The sequence below is a fragment of the Otolemur garnettii genome, unplaced genomic scaffold (assembly GCF_000181295.1).
Source record: "Otolemur garnettii isolate 467f Iridium unplaced genomic scaffold, OtoGar3 scaffold00021, whole genome shotgun sequence".
Classification (NCBI taxonomy): domain Eukaryota; kingdom Metazoa; phylum Chordata; class Mammalia; order Primates; family Galagidae; genus Otolemur; species Otolemur garnettii.
The window spans coordinates 9,331,613-9,352,086 of record NW_003852416.1 but is presented as its reverse complement, the minus strand read 5'-3'; the positions used below and the strand labels follow the sequence as shown (position 1 = coordinate 9,352,086).

Sequence of the window (20,474 nt, the reverse complement as noted above, 5' to 3'; positions counted from 1 at the left end):
GCCTGTGGTCCCAGCTACTTGGGAGGCGAGGCAGGAGACTCGCTTGAGCCCAGGAGTTGGAGGTTGCTGTGAGCTGTAATGCCACCGCACTCTACCCAGGGGTACAGCTTGAGGCTCTGTCTCAAAAAGAAAAAGAAAAAGAAAAACTGGTCTGGATATCAGATGAAGTCCTACCTAGGATGGTTTAGAAACAGTGCGTGCAAGGTGGGAAGACTAGCTCAGAGGCTGTGACTGAAATGATGTAGCCAGGTGAATAGAACGTAGTCATAAAAGGGAGGGAAACGTTTTTATTTTTCTCGATTTATTTTTTATTTTAATTATCATGGGTACATAACAGTTGTCTGTATTTATGGGCACATGTGATGTTCCAATACAGGCATAGATGTGCAATAATCAAATCAAGGTAATTGGGGCATCGATCACCTCAAGCATTTGTCATTTCTTGGTGTTAGAAACATTCCGGTTCCGCTCTTAGTTAAAGTATACCCTAGTTATGGTTGACTGTTGTCACTTTGTTGTTCTATCAAATATTGTTCCTTCCATCTAATTATCTACCTCTATTCTGCACCCATTATCGTTTTTCTCAGAGTGAATATTTAGAATCTAACTGGATGGGGGGCAGAGGGAGTATCTGAGGAGTACGTGACAAAGGGGGCCTGGTACCCTTAAATCTGTGCACTGCAAAGCTGAGGAGTGGTTCTGGGAAAGGAAGGTTCATGGGGAATAAGGGAGTGTGGATCCCCCTGGGGTCGGGGATGTGCATTTTAAGCTTCAGGTGACAACTGTCAGAAGCACTTAGAATTGTAGCTTTGGAAAACAGAAAGGAGGGTGAGCCAGACTGAGGGTGTGGGTGTTATCCACTCCATGGATAATCAACAAAGAGGCCTTTGCCCAGACAAAGCAAAACCATCAAGCCAAGTAAAAACTGGAGCCAGGAACAACATGAAAATTAATTAACAAAGGTGAAGCCACTTCAGACCCTCATTCTTATTTGATAAACACTTACACAGCTCTCACAATATCCTGGGCATCGCTCCGGGTGGATGCTTTATAAATATTAACTTATTCAAATGTCTTTAAATCATCCCTAAGGTAGATCATATAATGATCACGATTTTATAGATGAGGAAACAGCCACAGACAGACCCAGAAACTAGCTTGAGGCCCGAGCTAGCAGGGAGGAGATCTGGGCTGCCACCTGCTGAGTGGCCGGGCCTAGCCACACCTACACAGCTCGGCAGAGGCCCCTGCAGACAAGGGGGCTTAATTTGGGTGCTTCCTTCACATCTGCCTTGATAATAATTCTGTTAGCAATCGTGCTATCAAATGACTTCAGGAATTCTGGAATACATTCCTGACGTATAGGACCTGAAATTACCATCAGGCACTGGGGACCTCTCTCAGGCAGGAGTCATACTGTGTAAAACTTCCACCACTCATGGAATCATCTCCCCATAAATAGTTCAGGTGCTATTGCTCCCACGTGACAGGTGTGTAATATGGCTGGGGTAAAAAGAAGTGATCCTTACACTCCAGTGCTGCAGTCACCAACCCTGGGTGGTAAACCAGTAGTACCAGTCTGTGGCCTATTAAGAACCTGGCCACACAGTAGCGGGTGGGCAGCGGGCAAGGGAGCCTCATCTGCTCCCTTTACAGCGGCTGGTTTCCCATCACCACCTGGGCTCCACCTCCTGTCACATGAGCAGTGTAACATTACATTCTCATAGGAGCGTGAACCTTACAGTTAACTGCTTGTGCAAGGGATACAGGTTGCACACTCCTTATAAGAATCTAATGCCCCCCTACCCAGGTCTGTTGAAAAATTGTCTTCCATGAAACAGGTCTCTGGTGCCAGTGAGGTTGGGGACCACTCCTTTAGTGTACACACGAACCACCTAGGGTTCCTGCTACACATGCAGATGTGTTGCTAACCAACCAAGTTGGAAGGTCTCTGGGGAAACCCTGGGAATCTGCATTTCAGCACAGCCAGATAAGTCCTAATCAATGTCTATATTCTGCCTAGTTGACCTGGCACCTTGAGCTTAGAGATATGTACACAAGACCAGTGCCAAAGGGGAGAATGGAAAGTTCACTCCCACAACCTTCCAGATGATTTTTCTTCACACTGGGCCCCTTAGGGAAAACTGATTGTTCATGAGTGCTTGGAGAGATTACAATAGATAAATCATCAGAAGGTTTTCAGTGCACAGGAGTGCACCGAACACAGTATACTCATCTCAAAGAGCAATCCCTTATGGGGAAGGAGACTCAGGCAGTGACAGCCTAAGAGCCTCCTGTGGCTTTCATCTTCCAGAGCTAGCTGACACCAGGGGCAGGTGCCATAACCAGTGCCAAGAGGTAGCAGAGCCAGGCCTCTAGGCCTGCATGCTATCAGCCTCCTCCCCACCCTCTGACAAAGCTCTGTTTACAGTATTTTCCACTGGTCGACACCATGTGTGGGCCACTCTAGCTGCAAAGAGCTATTTTAAGGACTAACATCTTGAGTTCATACAAGGATCTCAGGTTGATTGACCAAATGATCCTGCAAGAGTCTTGTTTCACAACTTGGAAAATGCCCCCAGCTTCACCACTGCTCAGAGGCCACCACCGCCGGAAGTAGCTCTGACCCCTGGTGCAGATAGGAAAGCACAGCACTCGTCACCTCGCTCAGTCACTATCAGACTTGCAACCTTAGGTCCTTCCCCTAATGTAGCCCATCAGACTAATGGGGTGGGGCTCATCAGGAAGTTTCTCTGGGGTAACTGGACTACTCTCTGGGGTGCTCAGTGGAATTTATGATGAAAACAGAGAGATGCTGCAGGCAGCGTGACCTTCAGGGCCCACGTGGTGCTGCCCACTGCCCTTAAGGTTTTTAATCCATAGGCCTTTCCCTTTAGGAGGACAGATTTTGGTGCCCCTTATCACCTGCAGATAAAAAGTCCCCATATTCAGGTGGGCCTACCTGTGCATTCCCAAGAACCAGTTAAACAACTGGCACTTAGACAGGCAATTAGTCTCTCTTCGTTAAATGAACAAGTATTTTTCTTAAGCCAGGGTTTCTCAATCTGGCACCATTGACGTTTTGGGTGGAATTGTTCCCTGTTGTGGGACTGTCCTGTGCTCTGCGGCAACCGGGCCTTCCCCACTAGATGCCAGCAGCACTGTCCCCTTAGTCTTGACAACCACAGTGTCAAATGCCGCTTGGGGCCATCCGGCCCCCAGCTGAGAACCACTGGTTCATATAAATGCCCATCTGTGTCTTTTTTCTTTTTCTTTTTGTTTTTGCTGAATTATTACCTTTGGGATCTTGGGACTTCAAACAAATAATATATTCTCATTAAGAGAGTCTGGGAAATGTATAACAATACAAAGAAAAATACAAAAATTACCATAATTGCAATACTCAGCCAGTGTTGCTACCATTTGGTGGTATCCCTTCAGTCTTTTTTTCTGTGCTTATACAAGGTGGCCATAAAGTCACTATTTTAAATTGCACACTAATTTCATGGCCACCCTGTATTAAAAATATACCCACATTGTTATAAAGGCAACTGTATATTATATACACAATATATTCACGACATACATAATTCAAATAACATAACAAATTCTAATTGCTAACGGTAAAATCTCATAACACACACATAGAAACGCACTGGGTGTGACTTGAGCTTAGGTACCTATGACAACACTGGGAAATGCTGTTCCAGGCACCACTGACTTTGAGACCAAGGTGTAACTTACCCAAGTATGTGGCTTCTGGTAAGTCACTCCCCTCCTGCCAGACCTTGTTTGTAGAATGGAGACAGTCCTGTCCTGTCCAGCTCTTCAACTTGACCTCAGGGCATGAGAATCAAGGGACATGCTGCCAGCCAAAGTGCCTGGGAGGGGCAAAGCACCTGTGCAGATATGGGGAGTGTTACTCTGTGTGTGTGTGTAACTCAGCCCCAGCAGCCCCTGCTACAGCTCCATGGGGTGACAATTGGCTCTTCCTTCCTTTGTGTGCCTCAGCTGCCCCACAGATGACACTGTCCTTGTGCATGAGAACGGGAAGGATCACAGGGCAACCTTCCAATTCAACGCTTTCCGGTTCCAGAACATCCCCAAACTCTCCAAGGTCTGGTTACACTGTGAGACGTTCATCTGTGACAGCGAGAAGCTCTCCTGCCCTGTGGTGAGCCGCCCCTGTCCTCAAGGCCAAGTCTATCCAAATGGGGGCTATATTTTGAGCTGGGAAATCATAACCAGCCAGTGCAGTTGTGCACTGAGGGTTTCCTGGAGGAAATGGCACTGGGTAGGGCAGACACTTCAAAGAGCAAGGGAGACTCAAGGTCTGGGCAGCAGGGACAGGCTCTGGACATAACTCAAAAGGGGGACATTATCTGTCTTGATTGGATAGCCATCTGTGAAACTCCAGAAAGATGCTGCAGAACTTCCAGATCAAGACTGATTTGACCGTGTGATAGGAAGGCCCAGAAAATCTGTGCTTAACAAGCTGCCCTAAGCCTGGTGCTCACTCGAGTCTGAGAACCACCGGCTTAGCCGCTTAAAGGGGTGTGGAATCCCAGACTGTTCGCTTCCCTGGTCTCTCTGGACTGGAGACCTCAGTGTTTCCAAAGAGGCTACCCACCCACAGAGTCCACAGTCACACAGAAATGAGATTATAATCTCTACTTCTATCAATTCATTGGACCAGAAAATGTCCCTTTATGAGCACAAGGAGAAGAAGGGGAAGAAATCAGAGGGTGCAGGGCGGGGGAGAGGACAGCAGAGATGTTATGCAGCTGATCAAAGGGTGAGGATTGATACCAGATTTTAAAACAAGAGAAAGACAAGAAAAAAAGTGAACCAGAGCACAATTTTCAAGCATCCACTTCCCAAAGCACTGTGATAAGAGTAACCATATGTAAAAAGCCTTATTGAAAAAAATGATTCTTATCAAAAGAAACAAGGGTCAATCCTTCCACCCCCAATGGAAGACCCCTCCCAGAAAGATCTCTTCCATCTGAGGAATGAATAAAGTAAAACTTTCTCCATTTACTCAAGTTGGGAAAAGGAATCAAAAATATCTCCCAGGGTTGTTCTGATTATTATTATTATTATGGAGAGGTAACTAATATCAGTTAACTGGGGAATCTTGACTCCATTCAGTTCATGCCTTTTTCTTAAATCTCTCTTTCTGTTTCTCTTTTCTCTCCTTTGTTCATTTCTCACCCGTACACCCTTCCTGGCCCCTCTGGGTCTCCAGACCTGTGATAAAAGGAAACGCCTCCTGCGGGACCAGACTGGGGGCGTCCTGGTCGTGGAGCTGTCGCTGCGGAGTAAGCCACCCCTCTGTTTTCCAAACGCTTGAGTTCATGCTGGGCTGCGCCCACAGGCACAGCCAGTTTGAGCATTTTGAGTAAATTGCCAAACCAGCTGTGCCTGTGGGCACAACCTTCACCTGCTCCTCAAGGCCTCCAGCAGGGGGTGGGGACCCGTGCAAACCACAACCCGGAGTCCAGGTTTGTTCACTACCCTGAGAATTTCTATCTATTCGTGGCCTAAATCCCAGTGTCTCCGGAAGTGCTGAGCACACAGTGGACAGTAAGAATAGAAACTGGAAAGTGTCAGGAATGTCACATTGCAGGTCCATAAACCTTTCCTGACAGTCCAGCACTGTGTCAGGGCTGGGTGGGGCACAAGGCTTCAGACATAAGTGAGATGCCTGCAGGCCCTGTCCTCAAGGAGCTTATCATCCAGCAAAAAGAGAGAGGTTCAAAACACTAAGAGAAAGGGAGATTACTCTTAGAGGGGATGAGGGCAGATGCAATGGGAACACAGGGTGTGCATCCCTAATCCAAAATGTTCCAAAATCCAGAACTTATGGGGCACCAACATGAAGCTCAAAGGAAGTGCTCACTGGATTTCAGATCTTCAGATTAGGGGCGCTCAAATGGTATACTGCAAATATTTCAAAATTTAAAAAAGAAAACATCTAGGCCAGACACAGTGGCTCCCACCTGTAATCCTAGTCCTCTGGGAGGCCCAGGCAGGTGGACTGCTTGAGCTCAAGTGGATATTTTGAAACCAGCCTGAGCCGGAGAGAGACCCATCCTCTTAAAAATATCCAGGCGTTGTGATGGGCACCTGTAGTCTCAGCTACTTGGGAGGCTGAGGCAAGAGGATCACTTGAGCCCACAAGTTTTGAGGTTGCTGTTAGCTATGATGCCACAGCACTCTACCAAGGGCGACAGAATGAGACTCTGTCTCAAAAATAAATTTTAAAAAATTAAAATATATATTAAAAAATAAAAATGTGAAATCTGAAACACTTCTGGTCCCAAGTATTTCTGATAAAGGATACTCAACCTGTAGATGGAAGAAGATCTGACCTAGGCTTATCAAAGACCTTGGTTGACAATCTTAAAGTATGACCTGAAGGAGGTGGTGACATGAAGGGTGGGTGGGCAGGAGGCTGTGGCAAGTACAGCTTAGAGTACAGGGGCCCAGCAGTGACTTTGCTCTTCCTGACTTTGTGCAGCTTTTATGCTCAGAACAGTTTTTATATTTTTATGTGGTCCCAAAGAAATGAAAAGGACAATGTTTTGTGGCATCAAAGTTATAGGAAATTCATATTTCGGTGTCTATAAAGCAAGTTTTGTTAGAACACAGGCAACTCATTCATCGTGTACTGCTGGATTCACATTATGACAACAGCGTGGACTACAGGCAGTGGAGATGTACAGCGCACAAAGCTCACAGTAACTACCGTCTGGGCCTTTCCAGAAAGTTTATCAGCCCACACCTTAGAGAGAAAATGTAAAAGGAAGCCTTTGTAAACCGTGGCACAAACGTTGCCTTCAAGGCAGTGGGATGCTGGGGAAGATACAGTCGGGTTTGTGTTTCAGAAACAGCTCTGAGACTTTTCCTTGCATGATCTTTTCTTAAACCTGCATTTTCTCTCTTTACTCACAACAGGCAGGGGATTTTCGAGCCTCTATAGCTTCTCAGGTAAGGAAAAGAGATACCCTGGGAAATGTCACAGGGCAATGCTGTTAAAAGGCAGACATATGTTTTAAAGGACACTTACCTTTAGCCCCAGCCAAACTTTTAAAGATTGAAGATCACATGAAAGCACACCTGAGCAGGTGGGGGACAGAGGTAAAGAAGTCTCTCCCCAGCCAGCCCTTAGCCTCTGAAGAGAGGGGGCAGCTAGGACAACTGATGGAGCAGAACTGGAAGTCTCAGCAAAGCCATCACCCAGTGGTCTGCCAGGGTCTCTGCATTTGGAGAACATGATTTTTCAATGACCTGTGTATTCAACAGATATTTGAGTTCTTGATACAGCTCTGTCCCTCCTGAACTATGTGAATTTTGTCAATGACCTCACCCCTTTGTACCTCAGCTTCCTCTGTGAAATTGGGCCTATCATTCATGATTGTGTGAATATTTAATGACAGCAAAGAGCACTGAGCAATGATCCCCAGCAAACAGCAGACATACAGCAGGGGTCGACCATCACTATGACGACTGTGCTGGGCACTGTGGCCACCACAGTGAACAAGACAGGCAAACCCCCTGCCTTTCCTAATGTGTAAAGTATACGGGGTGTGGGGGGCACCTGGATTAGGGACCCGTTAGGGAAGACCCTAGACTCCCAGAGGAAGAAACATTTCAGCTAAGACCTAAGATCTCCCCTGAATGATGAGGAGGTGGTGACTACTTGAGGAGTGGGGTAAGACAATTCCATTTGTTACCAAATTCTATGGCAGGGGTCCTCAAACTTTTTAAACAGGGGGCCAGTTCACTGTCCCTCAGACCATTGGAGGGCCGGACTGTGGGTCCTGGGACGAGTTGGCTGCTAAGCAGGACAGGCAGCGGTGGCAAAAGCACCCAGCGGGCCGGATAAATGTCCTAGGCAGGCCACATGTGGCCCATAGGCTGTAGTTTGAGGACGCCTGTTCTACAGGTAGACTTTGCTCTCATAATTACAGAAAAATCATGTAAATCAACTTTTAATTATAATCTTTAAAGAAAGTTCTGGAATAAAACACATCATGTCTATATGGCCAAGGTTTAGACTCCCATCTGACCAAGGTCCACAACCCAGATTCTTTGTACCAATACCGTGAGCTACCAAATCCCCCAAGGGGTGAGCAAAACTGACTTTGTATAAAATGTGCAGGGTTTGTGAAAACCCACGTGGGCCCCTAACTGACTCTGCTAACCCTTCGTGGAGTTGCCCTGCCCTGGCAGAACGCTTGCTGAGCGCTGCCCCTGCCCGCTCTGGTCCACAGGTGTGCTGCACCACCTCATCGTGATGCTGGGGACCTGCGCCGTGCTCGAGGAGTTAGCCGGGCAGCTGCAGCTGCGGCACCCAAAGTCGTCCTCAGCCAGCGAATGACAAACTCGCGTTTACTGTGCTGCCAAACAGACAAACGGAGACCACAGAGCAGAGAACAGCGTTTTGCCAAATGCGTGCTCCAGTGCATTTGTGAATTCAGCGATGGTTTTTCTGTGGTGCCCCACTTCTCCCTGTCACTTTCCTCTGCCCTCCCCTGCAGCCAGGGGGGCAGTCTCCTTTCCCCAGATGCAAGTTGTACTCCTTTGAAAGATATTCTAATTTTAAAAGATTAGCGTACCCAACCAAGGGCAGCTGAGCGTTTTGTGGAGAATGTAGGCCATCACCACAAAGTCAGTGCTAAATACAGAAAGCACCGGAATAGCCACCTTTGCTGAAAAGGGACTTTGTTGTTGAGTCTGTACAATTCTCCCCAAGGGCCAGAGCTGAGCCCCAGGCAGGAGGTTCCACTTACTGGGCCAGGCATGTGGGAGGTGAGGTGGGAATCCTAGTGGAATACAACAGTTGGGCTCAAAACCGAAGGGAACCGATTCCTGAGAAGCCAGAGCACTAACCTAATTTGTTTTCATTATAGGGTTTCTTAAATATACACAAACATGATACAGATACACAAACTCCTCATTTTCATAGTTGATATAAACATCCGAATTCGAAAGACAATTGCAAATTAAATAGGAGTAAAACTACACACAGAGTAAAACTCACATTAACCTCACACAAGCACATGGCATTGCCCAAATGAAACCGCTACTTGCAACATGGCTGTGGAGTGACTCCCAGGACACAGGTTCTCTAAGCGTGGTGACCAGATCCTGCACACGCCCTGTGACACTCAGAGCGCTCCGTTTGTTCTTCTGTCTTCATTTGTATAGAATGTTCTGCCTTCACTTAGCCTTTGCTCAAACACTCTGCCCGTATCTGTGTGTGTCTCCTTCCTTTATGACCGTTAGAATCCAAGCAACAAAAGACCAGAGACACAAATGCACGTGTCACCAAGGAAACCACGAAGTAGCACACCCTCGTAGCTTGGTCGCCCCAGCCATCCAGAATATGCGGACATCAGAGATTGACGTTGTCAATGACATAAAAACTGAAGGAAAGAATCCTGGAGTGTGGTAGGGAAAACCGGAGTTCTAAGTTCTTTTCCTGGTCACAGATAGACTTAATTATCGGCTTCTCGTTTGAAAACAACGTCAGTTTGTTGTTCTGCGTTTAACATATTTGAGAAGTTTTGCAATCTAACAGTGTGATGGTTCTTTTACAACTTTGGTTGGTGAACTCAGAAATTAAATTAGTTATCAGAGCTCTAGAGACTTGAAATCCATGTTTATGTAGCAATAGGTTTAGAGTAAAGATGACTCATGGTGGCCTAAACTTGTTCTCTAAGCTGGTGCTCCCAGCCAGTTTGGGAATCTTCTTTTTGTAAACTCACAATTCTTTTTCATCAGGAAAAACAGGCAACGGATTTTATTGCTCTTAGTTAAAAACTCTTAAATAACATACTTGATAACGTACTTATAGCCGTATTCACAAATCCTTAGCTGTCAGAGAAAAACAATGTCGTATTAGTTTTGCCTTATTTTATCATTATGTTTTATGATCTTGTATCTCTACTTGGTGCTATGGAATAAATAAAACGCCCAAAACCAATAACCTATGCCTGCAGTTTACAGTGTTTACATATCATGTTGATAGCCAATTCCTCAACCTTCCCAGGGGTACCTGGCACTAAAGATTGCTGGACTCACATGCATACCACAGACTTGTATAATAATTCTTCTATCCTACATTCACATTTCAAAAACTCCTGCGCTGGGTTTCTGATGCAAGGAGGGAAAGCCGTTTTGTATGGTTAACATTTGGGGAGAAAATGTCTCTTGGGTCATCCCTGTTTATAAATCTCTAAGGAAAAGTATGTTGTCCCCAGGTATCCTTGACTGACATAGAAAAGAAGCGTTAGATATAGATTTAAGAAATTGCTCTTATCGAAATTACTGGATATGATCCCTAAACACTCTCCCTTGCTTTCTCTCTCCCTATTCCTAGATGTGTGTCTGTACGCCTATGTGTGTGTACATATAGCTGCACGTATACATTTGTGTATTTGCACGTGTGTGTACACATGATGTCCGTGTATGCGCACATGTGTATGTATGTTTTGGTATGTGTCTGGATGCCGCATGATTATAATGTTCAATAAAAAGACCGAAGTAAAAAAGTCTTTATTACATGAACAAGACTTATATTAGCACTCACACACACAATACAAATACCAAGATGGGACAATAATAGACCAGTGTTTTTTCTGAGCCCATTCCTTCATCCATCTATCAATTTCTAATTAATGGATTCCTGTGGCCCCTACACTTTTGTGCGTAGCTCTATTAGTCCTTAATGTTGCACAACAGCTACATGCGCCTCCTTCTCCCTACTAAACTGCAAGCTAAAGATCAAGGGAAGTGTTATATTCTCTGGTGTCCCCCAGCCAGTGTGATAGCTGGCACAAAGTAAGTGCTTAATAAGTGCTCCTTGAATTAATTAACGTTCATATAAATAGATGGATGCATGGGTAGAAGGATGGATGGATGGATGGAGAGATAGAGGGATGGTTGGATGGGTGAATGGATGGATTGATAGATGGATAGTTGGATGGTTGAATGGATAGATGAATGGTTGGATGGGTAGATAGATTGATGAATGAAGGAATGAATGGATGGGTGGACAGATATATAGATGGATAGGTAGATGGATGGTTAGATGATTGGATGGATGGATGGATGGATGGATGGATGGATGGACAGATAGATGGGTACAAGGAAGAATGGGGAATAAACCAGATCTCTGAGGCCTCATAACAGAGGCCTTGTTTTCTTTCATGGTTGAGCAAAATGGAGTCCAGAAGTCATGATCCCAAATAAGAGAAGAAGTTATGGAGCACGAGAAGATAAATATTGGTCCACTGGCCCCAGGTTGGAGTAGGAGGGGAAAACACCCTTGTCCTCCGACATAAATGCCTTCTGCCTTCCCTCCTAAGCATCTGTCCTGATGCCGAAGGCCTTTGGGGAAGATCAGATCTCCTAACAATGAAAATACAATTATATTACCAAGCCTCTTATAATATTTGGTATCAAAGGCATTTAATAAACCAAAAAGTAGTTTATTTTTCAGTATAAAGCCCAAAAGATATCTCCACAAAGGGAGCTTAGAGGTTCAGCAAGAAAGAAAATATTCTTGGTCTCACTGGTGCTCATTCCTTCACTCGTGGCAAGTTCAACAGATAAAGGTCTCAGACACCATATTTCATTCAAATTGCTATGTACCAAATTCAGGAGCCCCCATACAGAAGATATCTAATCTAGATGTAAGGAGATGCACGAGATGAAGGAAGAAGTCCTGGAAATACATTGATGGTTCAGTAAACCTATTAAACAACCATGCGATACAACAACATGGAATCCTCTTCTTTGTATAGAAGAGAAGATAGTTATAGTAGGAATAGATGGGTACATCTCTGCAGGAGATATATTTTAAATTAAACTCTTCGGAAATAAATGAAAAAATCCACTTAAAATTCAAGCCTTGACCGTAAGAGTTTCTGCTCAGTCCATAGGAAAGAAATTAAGAAATAAAGGGGAACGGGACATTACGTGTTTAGAAGCAGCAGTGTTCCCAGGAATTCAGGGCTGGGAACCAGGCCTTCCGGCAACTGCCCTGGGCCTGTCTGCTTAAATGGCCTCCACCCTGTTGGATTTCAGGGACTGTTGACCCCTTGCGATTCTTTTCCCAAGATGCTTTCTCCTCTAGGGGCTCCTATCTCCTTGAAAGGTAATTAGCTGATAAGGAAAATAAGTACCAAGTGCAGGATGCAGCCACCTAGCAAAGAAAGGGCAGGGCAGGGCTACCCAGCTTCCTCCTCCCTGCGGCCCCTCTCCCAGAACGAAACTAGTTCACTGCAAATTCAGGATTTAATGGGTTGGAAGTACGTGGCAGCTAGAGGGGCCGCACAGAGCTGGGAGCAACACCCCGGCCCCCCAGGAAATGGACTCCCAGTCTTCAGAGTCCCCATTTCTCTGGGACCAAAGGCCGGCCAGATGGTGTCCCCTAGTGAGGATTTGACTCACACCCCAAAACCACACCTCTTAAATGGGATACTTAACATTCTGGAAGGAAGGTAAACTTGCCTGTGGCTCCACACACATCCTGAACAAAAAGACTCACCTCACAAGCTCTCCGGGACCTGAGCTTCTTCCTCAGTAAATTCGGGAAGTGAAATAGTGAAGCCTTCCTTGCCTTTCAACCAGAAAGTTGTCTGCTCTTCTTTGCCCTGTGGGAGGCAAAGGCAGGTGCTGAGGGAACACAAGCTGGGGGCTGCCTGTGATGCGGGACTTCCGGGGCCACAAGAGATGCTCCGTGAGGCAAAGGTATCTTTCCCCACAGAATCCTGTGATTTTCTTAGGCCTAGGTGGACGGTCAACAACGGCCTAAGAATTGGAGACCAAAGAATGTTGCAAAGAAAAAAAAATTTTTAAATAATAAAATGTATTGAACTCTTAGGACAAGTGGGGCACCAGGTGAAGCCCCTCACATCCATGTCCACCTTCACTCCTCAGACCCACCCTTCGAGGGCAGTATCATCACCACTCCCATTTGGCACACAGTAAAAGCAAGCCCTCAAACAGCAGGACAGGATTCTAGGTCTACACTGCTGCCTTCTAGAACATTCTTCCTCTTACCTGAAGCTCATTGGCTGGGTCAGGCTCTGCAGGTGGGAGGGTTGGTGCCACTCCCTTCCCTTTCACTCCCACCCAAACACCCCGTGTCACAGTGACCGCCCACCACTCCCACTGCCAGCGTCTCAGGAGGAGCACCTGCCCCTCCCCTTGCCTTGGAAAGGGAAGATGAGACTGTATTGTGGCACATTTCACATACAGACCGAGGCCAGGATGAAGGAAAAGGATGCAGCCGTATAGAGGTGAGGCCCTAGTACCTCCAAGGCTAACCTCAGGACCTCCTCCCTCTACCTGGGCACCTTAGACTCAGGTAAGGGGACACAGAGGGAATAAGACACTATAATTCCTGGGCTGGTGTTACTGACACTTTGTGTGAGGAACTGGACTGGGGTGTTTGAGAGGAAGCCAAGGGACCATTTGTAGCAGAGACAGGAGCATCCCATAAGGGGGATGTCCAGGTGGGACTAAGGGGGGCTCTGTAGGAGGTTTGTTTGACCATCTTAGGGAACTAAAGGGAGAAGACTGGCAGTTGTGAGGGCCTCGGAGAGACCTTTCAGATCTCTGTGCATCACTCTGTGGAGACTCGTTCCCCCGTTCATCCCACCGAGTCCCTCAACATCTCCCTCAGAGACACATGGGGCAGGATCGGGGAGGGGGGGGGTTCAGCCATCTTACCTTGACTGGAATGGTACCTCTCTTTTGCAAATCATACCCGCCCACTGCCAGCAGGGCGCCTGCCGTGCTCTGGGAGACCTGGATCCGGAGAGCTGCCACAAAACATCACGGCCTGGTCATAACTTGTCAGTGGGACCAGCGCCAAGTCTCTAATCATCAGGACTTCCTTCTAAGCCAGTCACAGACAACCTCTGAAGTCTGGGTGAAGGCTGGGCCCCCCAGCCCTGCTGGCATTGCTGAGACACTGTCGGGAGCACTTCAGACCTCAGTATGTTTCTAAACTCAGATTGGAAACAGCGGGGAGAACCAATTCAGTCTGCAAGTTGGTAATCCCCATGGGTGGAAGGTTCCCTGGGCTCCTCAGGCTCCCTGGGATGGTACCAGAGCCAGGAAATGTAACTGAAAATGAAGTCTGTAACCAGAAATGCAATTAGAATTAGGTTTGGAATCTGTATAAGCAATTCTACCTTTAAAAAAAAAAGTATTCTAAAAATCTTTACTTAAAAGAGAAAAAAGATTTAAATCTGAGAAAGGTTTAAATCTGTGTCTGAGACTCAGTTAACTTTGACAATGAACTAATCAGAGGGCAAAATGTTGTGTGTGTGTTTTTATAGATTGTAGGAAATTTACAAACTCGAAATGTTAACCAAAACTCTTTGAAACTTAAATCACTGAGTAATTGTTTTTTACATGTCTTGACTGATCAATGGCCTCAAGGTACCTATCAATAGTCAATCCAATGAAATGACTTTAAGGCAAAAAGATGTGACCACCAAGAATATACTCCACATCAGGGATGGGCAAATTACCACCCACGGGCCAAATCCAGGCCAGTGCTTATTTTTAAAGACCAACATGCATTGGAACACAGCCACGCCATGTATTATATAGGGTGTCCATAAAGTTAGCGTGCAATTAACACCAAAAATACTATTTTAAATTGCACACAAACTTCATGGACACCCTGTATATTGTCTACAACTACTTTCAAGCTGCGATAGAAGAGTTAAACAGACGTGACAGAGACTCTGTGGCCCCTGAAGCCTATTTACTGTCTTCCCTGTATGGGAAAGTTTTTCTGCCTCCTACTCTCCATTTGAATCATTACATTATGTGTGTGTGTGAGAGAGACTCATTACAATGGACAGTCTTAGAAGAGGCCAGGTGTGTTTATGTAGCAAGCACAGTACAAAGCCCTGTCTACAAAGCCTGTGCTCAGCGTTGCCTGAAGTGGGTAATGAACTTCTCCTCCAGATGGAAACAGTAGACAGAATGCAAATGTGTCTTCTAAAAATATCCCTTGGTGAGAGATAGGGGATTGGAGGGACAGCAGTATTGTGTCTATGATGCACTGTCAGTGATACTCACGCAAACTGCTGCTCTCCATTCTGGATGCCACGTTCACAGTGTCCCCAAACAGACAATACCTGGGCATGATGATGCCTACCACGCCAGCCACCACAGGACCTGAGAGGTGGAGAACCAAAAGGCAGAACCGTCTGCATCTCCCAAGGCTGGATGGACGCCACAATGCATAGACAGTCAACAAATGCCGTTCAACAAGCATTTCGTAAGTGTCTTCTTGGGGCAAAGCTTGGTAATACATCTGAGAGACGCAACTGACAGACGCAACATCATCAGCCAATGACCAGGCTATTCGTGAACTTGAGCTGTAAACAAAGCCAACAGTGGCACAAACATTGGCGTGATTACTTCTGATTGGGGATCAGTTTTTATTTTATTTCTCCTTGGAGGAGAATAAGGAGCATAACTGCCTCAGGGATTTGTGGGGACCGGTGAAAAATGGAAATATGGGACCCTTGTTCAAAGATTATTAAGAATTTTGAAAAGCATTAAACCAAGTGGACCACATCTGCACAGAGCACATGCCCCTGAGTTGACACACACAGAACATCTCCAAGGGCCTTGGACGCAGAGGAATAGCGGGGATGTAGCCCCTCGCAATGGTCCTCACTGGAGGTCCCTTCTTTATTTTGGCTCAACACCTTGGAGCTGTTGTGTGTCCTTGTTGCTACCAGGCAGTCCAGCTAACTGGAAAGTCACGTGCAGAGACAAGTCCATCTTTTGTTTCCCCTGAAGATGTTACCATTCAACACCCAGGTTCCTAGAGACCTCGGACCTAGAATTCAAACCCAGAACTACCTGTCGTCGTGCCTGGACCTCACGGCCACCTGCCATTAGTTCTGTCTACCTGTGTGGAGGCCAATCCGGAGCCCGAGCTTCTCCTCAGGCATATGCCCAATCTGGAAGTGGATGGTGGCACTGAGGAAGTGCAGGGACATGGTGGCAATCTCGTGCACGTGCTGACTCCCATTGCGGATGGGAAGCCCGCTGGCTACCATGTATGCGTCTCCAATGGTCTCAACCTGAGAACAAAGCAACAACGTGACCTTTGTTTTCCATAAAGGAGGCTTAGGGTGGGGGTGGAGTCACAGACCAACACCCCTCATTTGTCCCCAGTCTTGACCCCCCACACATTAGGGTGTCATATCCTTGACCTCCATCCCATGCAAGTCCCAGCATTTCCTCCATTCCCTGCCCTTGACCTAGTTTTCAGCAAAGCCCTCCTTCCCCAAAGCCTTCTCCCCACAGTCACTGCTTCCTCCTCCCAAGTACACAGTGGCCGTGCCTGGATTTCCCCAGTCCAGGCTCAGAACCAGACAGGTAGCAGTGACTGGTGAGGCAAATCTGGAATGATCTGTCAGGTAGATCCATCACATAGAATCCATCTTACTCACCCTGACATGTAGCCGCCCCACACAGGGCTCTTACATACATTTATATACACATGTATACAACACGTGTATAAATGTATGTGTCATTGTACGTTATATACACATGTGTATAAATGTATGTGTTTGGCTAGTCTGTCCTTTTCTCCCTAATCCTTCTAATAAAATCACCTTTCAGACCCTTCATTCACAATAGAAAAATAAATGACAGGGAGAATCATAAAATTACAGCCATTTCCAGACACATCTGCATTTCAGCAGAATCCAAAGACGACATGATAAAACTAGAATTTCAGGCAGTAAAACACCTCTCCCCTGGTTGCCCCCAAATTATACAAAGTTAACCAGTCAATCAGGTAACCTGCTCCTAGCTTACCTCTCCCCTTTAGAAATGCAAGCTAGTTCTAACATTACCTCAAGCAAAATGTAACACGAAGCTAACACGAAGAGGAAAATCCGAGAAGACACCCTGGTAAGCAGGGCGGTTTCTAGTTTGGGGGGGCGGCTATGTGATCTTCTTTTAAAGGTTATCCAAACCATCCTTTCTTTCACCCTCAAACAGAGACATCATTTGTGGGGGACTCTGGGGATAATCATTGAGGATGTGTCATTGTGTCACCAAGATATGACCACACTGTCCCCCAAATCTCACTGGCCCCTGGGACTACAGGTGGAGGCAGAGCCCTGGGACTATGGTCAGAGCTGGGGCACTTGTGGCTGCCGACCAGAAATGTGTGAGCACCAAGGCTTATGGTACCTTGGTGGGCTCATGATCTGACCCCGTCTAAAGAGTCTGAAAACACACAGAGCAGCCGTCACCACCACCACTTGAATGAAGCCAGATTATTACTATTTTTACTCCTTCCCACCAAAAATTATGCTTTCCTCTAGGTGGCCATATTCACATGCCTGCCAGGGGAGCACGAGGCAGGTGTGTGTCGCTGCCCTCCCTTTAGTCTGATAGTCTAACCTTGGGGTCCGTATTTGCCCTGCATTGTTAAGGATTGTGATAACAGAAGTCAGACCCACACGAGATCCAAAGACAACCTCGAAAGGAGAATAAATATGAGCCTCTCTGAATCTGAAGGAAATGTATTCAGGAGGGAATTAGCCAGCAGAAGATCAATGCCTCTTTGAGAGAAGTGTTTACCATGAAGGAAGAAAACAGAGGAAACAACTAGGGATGCTTCCGAATGCATACCTCTGTGACTAACCGAGACCTTTTCCAAGAAGACAAACAGAAATAAAATATTGACTTTCTGCCATGAAGTGACACGGACTGAAAAGGACCCTTCCTGCTGGCGGATGTCTGGGGTGGGATCAGTCCTCAGTCACGCCCTGGAGGCAGCAGACGGGACGCACGCGCCTGCCCAGCCGCGAGCAGGTGGCTCACCTTGTACACATCGTAGGCCTCAATGATGTGATCGAATAAACTGTACAGGTCATTGAGGAGCTTCACAACCTGCAGGGGGGAGCTGAGCGAACACAGTTTTGTGAATCCCACGATGTCAGAGAAAAAGATGGTCACGGACTCAAAATGTTCTGGTTCCACAGACTTTCCAGCTATGAGTTGTGCTCCAATGAAGCTGAAACCAGAGAAAGACCCATTTTTGAACAGAATCTTATAGTTGCCCTTATCAGTCCTTTTGCTTCAGTGGCTGAGATTTTGGTTAACAAGGCCCATTATCTAGAGGAATTATTTTGACATCCATTTCTCTAGCTCCATTTTCCAAGATATTTTAGTTGGTGGATACATTTATTGGGGGGAGGGGAGGGTGAGGAGGGGGAAGCCAGTCACATAAACTCCTTTAACAGAAAGGACTTTCTCCCTGTATATATTGGTTATAGAGTTCGATTGTAAAGACTTGGTCTGTAGATATGGGAGCAGATGTAATCACTCACCAATCCACATATTAAATGTTATGACAATCGACAAATTGCACATTAAAAATCCCTTCATCTGTTTCTTTCGTCAGGACACGCCAGGAAGTGCACAAGAATTTTAACAGCAAATGCATCTACCAAGTGTTGAAGGCGTGCATAGGTGAAAACAAAGCCAAAAATGAAACAGTGCTTTAATCTGAAGTCATGGGCCGGTATTGGACTGTGACATCTGAAATACTGCATGGTTAGTGCCTAGTCGGACTCGTGAATCTAGAGCGCCATCTAGTGGCTTCTCTCCTGTTGCAGTATCCACTCCCAGGTTAAAGACCTACTTAACATTCTCTTTATTCCCACTGGATTCAGGGCGGGGCCAGAGGGGGTTGCCTCTGTTTCCCTTTACAGGCTGTACTAAATTACATACAAAATGCTAGATCCCTTTTTAGAAGACCATGGCATCCTCTTAGGGAAAGAACCATGGAAATAATCCCTCCATGTAGGGCCTCTCCTTAGACTTCTTTATGGAGGTTCCCAATGCTTTAAAATACCTGGGCAACATGGTGGACAGAAGCTTCTCCACCTTCCTCTTCTCTGCCATCAGCTGGCTGGTCCTCTCTGCCACCGCTTCCTCCAGGTGACTGGCATACACTTCCAGCTTGCTCACCATGCTGTCCAGCATGCTCATGTGGCTTTAAAAGAACCCAGACATTAACATCTTCTTCCAAGAACCTAGGGTACAGTGGAACACAACTTCCAAGTACACATTCCAAGAAGCCATGTCTCACCCTTAAGGTTTCCTACTGAAGGCCTGACAGTGGACAGCAGGGAACTGACCATGGCAATGAGGCCCTGGCAGGGCAGAGCCTGCCCTTCACCACCTCTGTGAACTCCACCCTTCATGTCCCAGAGCCTCTGTTGACTTATCCAGAAAATAGGGATAATAACACCTACCCACCTCACCAGTTTATCTGAGGATTTTAGTGAGGTAATGTGTGCAAAGTATCCAGGACTGTGTCTGGCACCTGCAAATGGTGACCTTAACTCCCCTTCCCCCACCTCTCCAATATTCTCCATCCCACTAAAAATGCAGATTGGATGACAGTCATTCTTGTCCAATGTAAGGGATACTTTCAGATCCTGTAGTTTTTGTTTTAGAAGGGCCTTCAGACACCTGATTTATATTCCTCATGTGTTCACATAGGAAAACAGACTTGTCTTAACACAGGGACCATATTTGCTGAGTATAAAGTCAGGACTATCGACCAACTTGAGATGTAATTATGCTAAGTAGCTTGCTTTACATTCCACAAAGTATACATCAATCAAAACATTACATTGTACATTACAAATATAAACGGTATTTCACTTGTCAATTTTAAAAGTAATACTAAAAAGTTTTAAATTTTTCAAAACTACTATGATCTGAAAAACTCAGAATATGGGGCTGTTTTGTTAAGAATGCATAACTAAGTGGCCACATCAGGAGTAGACACCTGACTCTCAGCCCAGGAACTCTTTCTACCAACACAACACTAACATGGCAGTGTCTTCATATATTCATATGTCAAAAAATGATACAATTATCCTGGTGTGAAGAAAGCTTCTATGGAGAAAGTTGATTGAAAGGCATGCATGATGTTTTTTTTATTTCAAATTAGTATGAGGAACACGATTTTAGGATAGATTGTTCTCACTTTCAAGGTAAAATTCAAGTTGTAGGAGAGCCCCTCACCCAGGGGTGGTGTTAATTACCCTCACATTGTACACATTGGGTGAGATCTCACAAAATGCTCTCTTTCCTGCCACCAATTACCCTCCCTCCTGCCCCTACCCCTACCCCCTCACCTCTCCCTGTTGCTAGACTGTATTTGTGTCTTATCATTCGTATGAATATGTATTTATATATTGGTTTCATATCAATATTGAGTACATCAGATACTTTTTTTCCATTCTTGAGACACTTTACTAAGAAGAATGTGGTCCAATTCCATCCAGGTAAACATAAAAGGTATAAAGTCTCCATGGTATATATATACCACAATTTGTTAATCCATTCATGGGCTAATGGGGGTTTGGGTTGCTTCCCCCAGT

At 45.9% G+C, this 20,474-nt stretch overlaps 2 protein-coding genes across 2 annotated transcripts in view; one reads left to right on the top strand and one right to left on the bottom strand.

Moving 5' to 3' along the window:
• Positions 1-8,386, top strand: part of TECTB (tectorin beta) — an 18,385-nt gene extending 9,999 nt beyond the window's left edge. The window contains exons 7-10 of the mRNA XM_003787340.3: positions 4,012-4,174; positions 5,249-5,321; positions 6,961-6,993; positions 8,280-8,386. Of these exons, the coding sequence (XP_003787388.1) occupies positions 4,012-4,174; positions 5,249-5,321; positions 6,961-6,993; positions 8,280-8,386 (376 nt within the window). The remainder of the gene's footprint in view (positions 1-4,011; positions 4,175-5,248; positions 5,322-6,960; positions 6,994-8,279) is intronic.
• A 2,638-nt stretch (positions 8,387-11,024) lies between these two features.
• The window catches only part of LOC100951655 (guanylate cyclase 2G-like), a 45,369-nt gene continuing 35,919 nt past the window's right edge, over positions 11,025-20,474 (bottom strand). The window contains exons 16-22 of the mRNA XM_012803678.1: positions 18,932-19,072; positions 17,896-18,088; positions 15,962-16,136; positions 15,118-15,216; positions 13,750-13,841; positions 12,563-12,668; positions 11,025-11,421 (exon numbers count right to left, since the gene is read on the bottom strand). Of these exons, the coding sequence (XP_012659132.1) occupies positions 12,564-12,668; positions 13,750-13,841; positions 15,118-15,216; positions 15,962-16,136; positions 17,896-18,088; positions 18,932-19,072 (805 nt within the window). The 3' untranslated portion in view covers positions 11,025-11,421; position 12,563. The remainder of the gene's footprint in view (positions 11,422-12,562; positions 12,669-13,749; positions 13,842-15,117; positions 15,217-15,961; positions 16,137-17,895; positions 18,089-18,931; positions 19,073-20,474) is intronic.